The 11,016-nt window shown below is 33.1% G+C and overlaps 1 protein-coding gene across 1 annotated transcript; it reads left to right on the top strand.

The window, feature by feature from the left end:
• The first annotated feature begins 304 nt into the window (after positions 1–304).
• Positions 305–9,503, top strand: LOC123713250 (putative glycerol kinase 5). Its single transcript, XM_045666837.1, has 11 exons — positions 305–652; positions 1,087–1,180; positions 1,277–1,446; positions 2,052–2,141; positions 2,846–2,960; positions 4,018–4,220; positions 4,655–4,886; positions 5,151–5,245; positions 6,703–6,866; positions 7,578–7,711; positions 8,659–9,503. Exons 1-11 carry the CDS (start codon positions 551–553, stop codon positions 8,880–8,882), a joined length of 1,623 nt encoding a protein of 540 aa, XP_045522793.1. The 5' UTR covers positions 305–550; the 3' UTR covers positions 8,883–9,503.
• Positions 9,504–11,016: the final 1,513 nt, after the last annotated feature.

Below are 11,016 nucleotides of genomic sequence, written 5' to 3'. Positions count from 1 at the left end.
TTGAAACATAAATAAATTACTATACTTGACAGCCAACTACCTTTCTTTTTTGTTGTTGTTCTTTCTTTTTTCTTTGTTTGTATATCTGTATCGTAATTTATGTTAAATTGTGTTTTTTATGGACCACAGTATTTTATTGCACGGAAGATATCGCTTACTTCTTCTTTTAGCACACTAGCAATAATCGTAACGACGCGGACACTGACGTTCGTCTAGTCACTGACAGCGTAAACTCGAATAGTCACTCATTAGAAAATATTAAATATTTTCATATTCTGTGTAACTTATGCAAGTAAAAGTTCAGTGTCCGCTGTCCACTCCACTATCCAGTACCAAAAATAAATAATAGTTCAATGTAACAATTATAATGGAAAAAATACAACATTTATAGTGTATTAAATATTTTATTTCAGTACTGTGTACAGATTTTCCACGTGCAATTATTATTAGTTTTTTAATGCTCTTAAATATAAACATTGCGCAGAGAAATAACTTAAAATACCAATGTTTTTGTGTATACTGTAAATAGAACTTGCAATTTCCGGAAATAATGGAAGAAAAATATATTCTGTCATTGGATATTGGAACTACAACCATACGAGCATTTATTTACAACTCTCGTACAGAAACTATAGCTAAGGCAGTTGATCACGTATGTATTGTTTCTTTTATCAAATAAATTTATATGAAATTTATAGTTTAATCAAATTATAATGCTTATAACACAGCTTAGGTTTCATAAAATTTCAGTGCACTTATAGTGATGCTGCAAAGTTATTTAAGTCTGATGTTCAAAGAACTTTATATTTTGTCATTACAAAATGATGGTTTTTAGTTTTTTAGCAAGTTAATATTATTACGAACGAAATGCACGTCACCATTGAACCCACCCTAATTGATAAATATTATAATATTGTATTTAATGCTATATAATACTCATTGATAATAAATTGAAAACTTTCTTAAGCAATTACATCTTACGTTTTTACAAACTGTTTACTTTTGTGGGGCTTCTTAAATGGTAGTCTATAATAATTAGGTAAATATTTACTTGAAATGTTATATGGCAGGTGATAATATTTTCAGGTAATACTGCACTATCCAGAACCAGGCTATGTAGAGATTGATCCTGATGAATTATGGAACTCTGTTGTTGATGTCATTAATAAGGCTTTAAATAGTTTGTATTACTTTTCTTAAAGAGTATAATAATTATGATAATATGACATTTTTTAAATTAGGCTAAACATTTTAAATACAATTTTCTAAAATTCAGGTGCCAAGTTAAATCCTAGACAAATAACTGCGATGGGAATTTCAACACAGCGGAGTACTTTTACCACATGGTCTAGAGTAACAGGAAGACCATTTCATAGATTCATCACATGGAAGGATTTAAGGGCTGATAAATTAGTTAAATATTGGAATAATTCATATTTGTGGAGGGTGTGTATAAAACATTATTAGTAGGTTAAGTTGCAAAAAAGTGTATATAATCATGCCATAAATTTTATTGCTCTTACATGAATATTCCTTGATAGATGTTACAATTTTATTACCATAATTTTCTAATAATCTACTAAAAGAATCTTTAGAACATTTACATAATCTTCAATATTAATAATAACTTAAGTGCAAAGGTTCAAACAATAACATAATGACATACATTATATGTATATAAGTTATAATGATCATTATTATACAGGGTTAATTCCATAAATTCTCTATTGCCAAGGTGTTTCCTGTATTTATTTTGCTAATCATTTTGTTTTGTACCTATTAAATAAGGTTGCATTTGAAAAAATAAGTTATGTGCTACAAGCACCATTGTTTATTAATAATCATGGCAACTCATCTTACCAATCTATGAACTTATAGTGAAAAATTTAGTTTAACCAATCCAGATTGTATTTAATTATTTTCTGAATTTTGTTACATCCCAACTCTCATTGTCGCAGACTATCAAAATCGTAGTCTTGCAGAGCAGTGACAGGACAGTTTTATAATGCATTTGTACAATTGTTTGAAATCTCTTATGTTTATTTTTTCAGTTTATAAAGGTTGGTGCTTATGTATTATACATGGTATCAAGAAGTAAAAGATTTAAGGCTGGAAGTGTTTTTAAATTTTCAAATAATCAGGTGAGGATTTGAAATAGTTTTAAAGTGTAGCAAAATCAAAAGCAACCTTGAATGTTACATAGATAATATAAAACTCCTTCCTATCTCAAAAATTCTTCAAATTATTGGGAGCCTATAGCTGTCGCCCACACTCTTCCGAAAACTATATCCTTGAAATCCCATCTCATAACTCCTCCTTTCTTGGCGAATGCTAACTTCTCTAGCAGTGCAGCGTCTCGAGTCTCGAGCAGCTCTTAACTAGCAGTTAGACTATGGAATTCACTTCCCGTTCCTATTCACTTAGCTCCTTCTCTATCTTCCTTTAAATTTCTTCTGTACAAACATTACCTGTCCACATTGTATCCCTAACATTCTTACTAACGTATCCTTTTCATTAGTTTAGTTTGTTTTTTTGTTCCTGTTTAGATTTGTAGTAATATCTATGTGTTATATGTGTTTTTGCATTTCTTGCCTACCTTATATAATTTAATACGTTTTTTTCTCTTCTCTCATTGTTCTCATGTTCAATTTTTATATTGTAATGCAACAATGTGTTAAAAAATCAATAAAATTGATATTTTTTAGTCCAAAAACTTAGTAGTCATTCGGAAAGCCAAATATGACAAACTATTTTTAAGCTAGTACTGAAGATATACAGTCTATTATGTTGTAATTGTAACAATATTAAATAATGATCTTTGTTTTTCAATAAAATTTATTTTCAGACTACTCTACGACTCTATTGGGCTTTACTTAATGTACCTGAATTGAAAATTGCAATTGAGAAAAATGATGCAATGTTTGGCACATTAGACACATGGCTTTTATATAAAATGACAGGTGAATATTATTATATTTAAGATATGATTTCTATAAATAGCCCTTATAATTGTAAGTATTTGTAAAAAATTGTACCATGCTTTTAAATTCTGAAACAATTAGAGGAACATGTATTTTGATACATATAAATTACCTGGAATGTATTAATGTAACAAAACTCAGGAGATTTTCTTGAATTTTTTTAATATACAATTTAACAAGAATTTTATAGTTATGTACAATTTGTAGGCCTTAGTATGCTGATGTTTAACGACTTAAAAAAAGCAAGTTTAGTAGTTTTACCTTTGTGATATTGTTGTGTTAAATTTTGTGTCTGCATTCTGTTTGGACAAAGAAAAAGTGATAATTTTCCTCGAAATTGGTTGATAGTTTTTAGAGATATATCTATATATATCGGAGAGGTATACAAAAACGTAATCTAGAACCGAAGAATTGTTGGTAGATAATATCTTTTTCAGTTTACTGGTTAACAGTCACATTCGACTAAATATGTATGTCGCAGTAAAGTAGTTAAATCAGAGAGTTAATTGAATTTATAGAGAGTTAATTAAAAATTCATTCAATCAAGTCGCTAAAGTTTCGTCAGGCAAGTGAATGAACGAAACGTTTAATGAGTTTCCTAAACGTTCCTAGGCAACAAGACTAACCTAACCTAACCATTTACAATAAAGCAAAACACGGAATATCCAAGCTCTCAGTTCTTTACGATCACACCGAAATAACAATAACAAATGAAATAACATGGCGGAGTCTTGTTTTACCATCTTTTACATTGTTAATCAACACGCTGGCTTTCGATCAGACAGATAGTTAAACGTTTTCGACGCTGCTATATATAAATTAAAATGCTAGCGACTTAATTGAATATCGATATTTAATTAACTGTCTAGAGATTCAATTAACTCTCTGATTTAACTACTTTACTGCGACATGTATACAGTCCACTACTCTAGTAAGTTAAGGTGCGGTAATCGCTCTAGTTGGCGAACACTGAACAACAAACGCTTGCATTCCTTATCGCTTAGGAATTTCATTCGATTAATCGTTTTAATTCCAGATAAGAAAATACACATGACTGATATATCTTCAGCGTCAGCGACGGGTTTCTTCGACCCGTTCACTATGCAGTGGGCCGGGTGGGCCATGTCCATATTTGGTATATCCTTAGACATGTTGCCCACAATTGTAGACACTGCAGGCGACCACTTTACCAGTACATCGAAGGAGATATGGGGGCATGCTATACCCATTAAGAGTTGTGTGAGTGACCTTAAGTGACTTATTGTGTAAATGTTGGAACGTACTAACAAAAATATTATATTTTGTTAACGCATGTGTAGTACATGCGTAAATTAGTCATGTAAATAATGTTACTTATATATAATTACTAAATCTAATTGGTTAAGTTTTATTATAGTAAGAAATAGTACGTAAGTGATCTAGTTAAAAACGCAGTTAACTATGTAAAGGCAACTATGTCTTATTTATGATTCCACAACATCAATACGAACGTGGGTATTCTACACCCATCTAGGGTACTATAGAACTGTAAAGGGTATTGTATACCCGTATATAGAATATAAGAAAGGATTGTGATTGGTCAAGAAATTGACGTATTCGTGACGTCATCGTACATAATGTGACCGAATTTTGAGATGCTTATGGTATTTTCCTGACTCAATAACTTCCTCCAGATAGCTGACCAAACAGCTTCCATGTGGGGCTCATGTTGCTTCGACGTTGGAGACGTGAAGCTAACGATGGGGACTGGGACGTTCTTCAACATAAACACGGGTTCTTCGCCCCACGCCAGCGTATCGGGTCTTTATCCTGTAGTGGGGTGGAGATTGGGGCAGGAATTGGTCTTCTCGGCGGAAGGGGCCAATAACGACACCGCTAGTATTATTAAATGGGCCCATAATTTGGGTAAGTTTTTGAGTTAGCATAATAATGGTAAATTTGACAGCTGTAATTTTTTTGACAAATTTGTAACCCAATTCAAAAAATGGTTATCAGTTTGATCTAACATATGCATGTATGTCCACAAAAACATCGGAAACTAAATTCGAGATTTCGATATTTTTTGATACCTCATAAATTCGATTTCCAAAGTTCCAAATACTCCCGCAGAGCGTTGATTAAATTTTAAAATATCAAAATTTATTTTCCTATTAATTGTCCCATTTCCAGGCCTATTCGAAAAACCAGAAGATACAGCTGACATAGCGATGTCGGTCCCGGATTCAGATGGTGCGTTCTTCATACCGGCTTTTAGTGGACTAGGGGTAAGAACAATTTTCAGAATCCAGATATTTTTTGATCCGGCTCGAAGGACTAAAATGTACTGTTCCTGGGTCATCGAGGTTCTTTAAATAATAGAGCATTTTATTTTACTCTTTAGCGTCTCTCCTGCATCTGGTTGTACTCTCGGGGCGTAAGTCCGAGGATCAAGAAATCCCCACGCTTATAAAAGTATAATAATGCCCGAGTGAGCAAAATACCTTGGCTCGTACGTTATCTTTGTATATAAAATTCTTTGACTAAGACAAATATATTTTTGATTAATTGAATTGAAAAATTGTCTTAATTTTTATATTTGCACGCCATTTTATGGAAGATTGTGCTAATAAACTTGCAAATAAATGAATTATAAAAGTTAGAAATGAACCATTCCCGTGATTATGGTTGGAATAATTTATAAAATAAACAAGTATGGCGACTTAATGAACTAAATTGGTGCGAGGCGGACCCAAGCGACTTTTTCAATACAAAGAGTCCCCTTATAAGTTGTGCTGCGATATTGCGGGCTACGCGATTGTGAAGAAGCCGGCAACGCACTCGCGAGACCCTTGGCATTGAGAGTGTCCATAGGCGGCGATATTAAATAACATCAGGTGAGCCTTCTGCCCGTTTGCCTCCTGTTCTACAAAAAAACGCAGTGTACACACGAAGGAAGTAAAACTTCCTTATGACCTTATTTTTCAAAAAATGATCTACTATATGCAATTTTACAGAAGTTACAGAATAGGGGGCAAACGGGCAGGAGGCTCATCTGATGTTAAGTGATACCGCCGCCCATGGACACTCAATGCCAGAGGGCTCGCGAGTGCGTTGCCGGCCTTTTAAGAATGGGTACGCGGTTGTCTTGAAGGACCCTAATTCAAATTGGTTCGGAAATACCAAATACCTAATTCGATAAAGTTTAACAAAAGCCTTTTATTATCATAGACATGAATACAAATAATACAATTATTTCATTTTACCTTATAATACTAAGATTATTACAGAACTTCATTAATTGTAATAGAATTATTACTGTCATTGTTATCGTTATTATTTATTTTTGTTATTAATGGCTTCGAATCTCTTCGAATCAACCATGGTAGGGTCAAGAAAAAGATGGCGCGTAACGTAAAAATGTGACGGTAATTTTTTTCCAACGCCGATAAAGATGTTTCACTTCAGTAAAAGTTGATGCCTGGATCTGGTTAGCGCTGCGCCTTCTTAAGTTTTCATGTCGCTTTCACACATGTATAAACTTCTTATAGCATCTGATTTTCCTCCTTTTACGTGTGAGGTGTTTGATCAAAAAAAATGGATTGTTTATCCGTGGCGTTCATTATATAATATCATTAAAATTGATGTAATAATAATAATACAAATAGCTTTAATTCGGTTAAAAAATGTTTTCTTTCAATGTGTAAAAGCTATGTTAACCAAAGACAATACTATGTATTTACAGCCCCCATACAACGATTGTACGGCGGCTTCAGGCTTCATAGGAATGAAGCCTTCGACGACTAAGTCGCACTTAGTACGCGCGGTTTTGGAGGCGATAGCCTTCCGTACGGCGCAGTTGTATGATTGTGTACGCAAGGAAACGAACTATACGTTTAATACTATACGGTAAGGTATATTTTGTTCTGATTCTGATCGTTGTTAGGCCGACTCGGCAATTTTTTGGTATTAAAAATTATTACTGTACTTAAAAAATGGGGGATAATATTTGCAGGGCCGGATTTAGATGATGGGAGCCGGGGCTATAGCCCCGGGGTCTCCACAAATAGAGACTTCGGACTTAAGAAATCTAGTAAACAACTTTTCTTTTGATTTATTTGTTTGATGTTGATGTATTTATATGTTTGTTAAATACTCAAAAAATCTACTAAATTATTAATTGAAAAACTCGAGTATTTTTTTTGATTTGGAAAATAATTTCTTCCTCCACTCCTTTGTTGTCCCGAGGCCTTCAGACCTCTAAATCCGGTCCTGATTATTAAAAGGGTGTTTTTTTACTGCCAAGTTATATAAAAAAAATTATGAACTTTTCTGTGTACCAATTGGAAAATTTTAACAAAACAAGCCGTTTCGGAAGTGTGTTGTTACAGATATACATGAGAATATTTTATATATTTAATCTTTGATAATTGTTTATTTGACTGATTTAGTTTTTATAAGAAAGTTACGTTTTTGTTATTCTAATTAAACCAAAATAATAAAATTGTCAAGTTTATCAATATTCGACGATGAAAATTTTGAATTATACATTCACTATACGCTCCTGTATTTGATAGTTGGCCTTGAACGTGTTAGTAAAGACAAATGAATATATTTTAGTATGGACGGTGGCGTGTCTAACAATGATTTCGTGGCCCAATTGGTAGCGGACCTCACAGGGCTCAAAGTGGAAAGACCGGCTGAAGTTGAAATGTCTTCGCTTGGGTGTGCTCATTTAGTTGGACTCACTTTAGGTAAGAATTTATTCATTCATTCATTCGTTTATTCATTCGTTCATTCGTTGATTCATTCATTCATACATGTGTTCATTCGTTCATTTAGCTACTCATTAATTTGTTAATTCATTAATATGTTTGTTCATTTATTAATTCACTCGTTCATTGGTTTACTCACTAATTCGTTAATTTGTTAATTCATTCATAAGTTTGTTCATTTATTAATTCATTGATTTATTTATTAATTCGTTCATTTATTCATTCGTTCATTTATTCATTCGTTCATTTATTCATTCGTTCATTTATTCATTCGTTCATTGATTTATTCGTTAATTCATTCGTTCATTCATTTCTTATTTTAAAGAGTAGATTAATGTGTTGTTTATATACTAAATTGATTTTTATTTTATTTTTTTGTTTTTCTGATAGCAAATGTGATTAATTAATTTCTAGATTTTTATTTTTTATTTCCACACATATAATAACAGAAATAAATTAATAAATAACGACTGGTACTTTAAGAAAAGTGCAATGTATTTTATTATTTAGGCATCCAAGCTGAATTTCTTTAATGTATGTAGTAGTAGTAGTTTGCCAACAAATTTCTCGGAAACATATGTTGCCAGCGTGTTGATTAACAATCTAAAACAAGACTCCGCCATGATTATTTCATTTGTTATTTCGGTGTGATCCTGAAGAACTGAGAGCTTGGAATTCCGTGTTTTGCTTTATTGTAAATTGGTTAGGTTAGGTTAGTCTTGTTGCCTAGGAACGTTAAACGTTTCGTTCACTCACTTATCTGACGGAACTTTAGTGACTTGATTGAATATCGATTTTTAATAAACTGTCTAGAGATTCAATTAACTCTCTGATTTAACTACTTAACTGCGACATAGACATATCAGGATGATCCTTTTTGAATTTATATACATATAAATAATACAATTTTCATTTTTAACTTTCAGGTATATTCAAATCGAAAGAGGAACTGAAATCCCTCCGCAAAATCGGTACTGTATTTACGCCGCGGGCGCACATCAAAAAATCGTACGACGTCACGATTTCCCGTTGGGAAAACGCCGTTAAACGCATGTGTGGATGGTATATAGACAATAAATGGTCGCAAAATAGTATTTCCGATAGTTCGGTGACGCCCCAAAACAGCTTCAAGAATGGCAAAGCGAAATAGCACCGGTTTTTGTACCTATTTATCAAGAGTCTTAACGGACCCAGATGATATAGGGACAAATTATATTTGTTGTTATATGTGTAAGGCATTATGGACTTTATGTCATTATAATAGAGTAGATTTTATGGTTACTAGTTTTTATACTAGCTTGGTCGAACTTTGTACTAATTTTTTAAGATTTAACATTAATATGAAATACACGTCGTCTTTTTTTTCCAATACAGTGGTATCGACATACGGGTCTAATTCGTCCCGTAACCTTGCTCAAATTTCTATTATTCGGGGCCGTATTTAGGGGAGTCCCCGGGCGTCCACAAAAGACACCTTCGAAAAAATTCTTTAAATTCCGACTAGTAAACTTTACTTTTGATATATTTGTTAAATACTTAAAGAGTCTACTGGTTTTAGAATGAATTATTGATTGAAAAACTCGACTGAAAAAATTGGTCAATAAAGGCTTCGAAAACGAGGGAAACAAGCAACGGGCGAAACTGTTAGTTTGCTTCCTCGTATCTCCAATCTTGCTCATCCCAAAGCAACATATACATTCTTAGTATTGTCTTTTGTTAACATACCTTTTACACATTAAGAAAACACTTTTAAAACGGATTGAAGCTATGTATTATTATTATTGACTTATAATTATTTACATAATTTTAAATAAAAAAAATTCCGACGTTTCGCGTGCTTTACAGCGTGCGTCACCGTGGCCACATATATTCTTAATATAAATGCTTTTTTGTTTCAAAACACTCGTACGATCGGGTATACACTTTGACGAAATGGCCATTTGTTTTACACAATTTCTTGTTATATTTGTAAACAATAGAGCAGTGTTGGCCTAGTGACTTCATGCTCTCATCAGGTCGTAGTTTCGAGCTCCCGTGAACCAATGGACTTTCTATGTGCGCTTTTATCATTAGCTCGTACGAAGGCGAGGAAACCGGCTTGAATTCGACCCAAAAAGCCGACGGCATGTTTCGGGCTGATCACATACTTGTAACAGAGAAATCTGAGGCCCAGAACTAAAAAGTTGTAGCGCCACTGATTTATTTTTATTACAATCTTCGACGACAACAACAGATGGCGTTTATTCAAAATGTTTTTTCTTAAGTCTTTCTGATAAACTGTTTAAAAACTTCTTTGTCGGACTTGATAACCATAGGGATACTGAATAATAGTAAAGCAATAATTTAAAAAATGCAGAAATGCAAACTCGATGGCGTATGGCAACATTTCAATAGAAGGAACGTTCTACCGCTACGTCCCCGAACGTCAAAAGCGTATCGGATTTCGACGTACGGGAGTTATTGGCCATTTTTTAGAACCTACTCGCTTAGTGCTAGTGTTGCGACAAAAAAATGTTATAAATTCGTATAAATGCCCGAAGAAGTGATTTAAATATACGCGTAAGAATGTATTTCGAATAATTTACGTACCATACGTTTCAATTCGCTCAAAAAATATCGCTCTCTCTAAATCATAAGATGTCTGGATCTGAAAATCTGTATGGATTAACCGACGTAATATTACTTTTACGCGTCTTTTCATTTATTCACAAAAGATATTTCTGTCGAGTATTTACGTAATATGTAACCTAAAACCTTGCGGTTGTCTGCACAGACTATGAAAATGTTTAATCTTTGACTGTTTACTTTTATTTTGAAAACAATTTTGGCATGAACGGGCAATGCGTCAAATAGATTTATACTCAGCCTGATTTAGATGTCTGGAGGCATCGAGGCAACAAAGGAGCGATATACATAATTTATTGTGAAATCAGTAGATTCTTTTAGTATTTAACAAATATATCAAAAGAAAAGTCGGAAGTTACTAGTCGGAATTTAAAGCATTTCTTTTAACGCAGTCTCTATTGTCTCTCTTGTTGTTTTTGGGATATAGCCCCGGTTCCACACCCCTAAATCCAGCCCTGGTTATATAGTTATGATAAACAACGTAAAAATGAAGATGAAGACGATAGAATAGCTACATATAAATTCCTGTTTGCGGTGTCAAAGATTAAATTTACCTTGACAAAATTATTATATTGTCTACTTGCAGTCTTTCGTCTCTGTCAAATTATGTTTACGTTATAATTAATAGGGACAGATGAGTCCCTTCAAGGAGGTCCAAT

The sequence above is a fragment of the Pieris brassicae genome, chromosome 8 (assembly GCF_905147105.1).
Source record: "Pieris brassicae chromosome 8, ilPieBrab1.1, whole genome shotgun sequence".
Taxonomy (NCBI): Eukaryota; Metazoa; Arthropoda; class Insecta; order Lepidoptera; family Pieridae; genus Pieris; species Pieris brassicae.
This window is presented reverse-complemented; position numbering and strand designations above follow the sequence as displayed.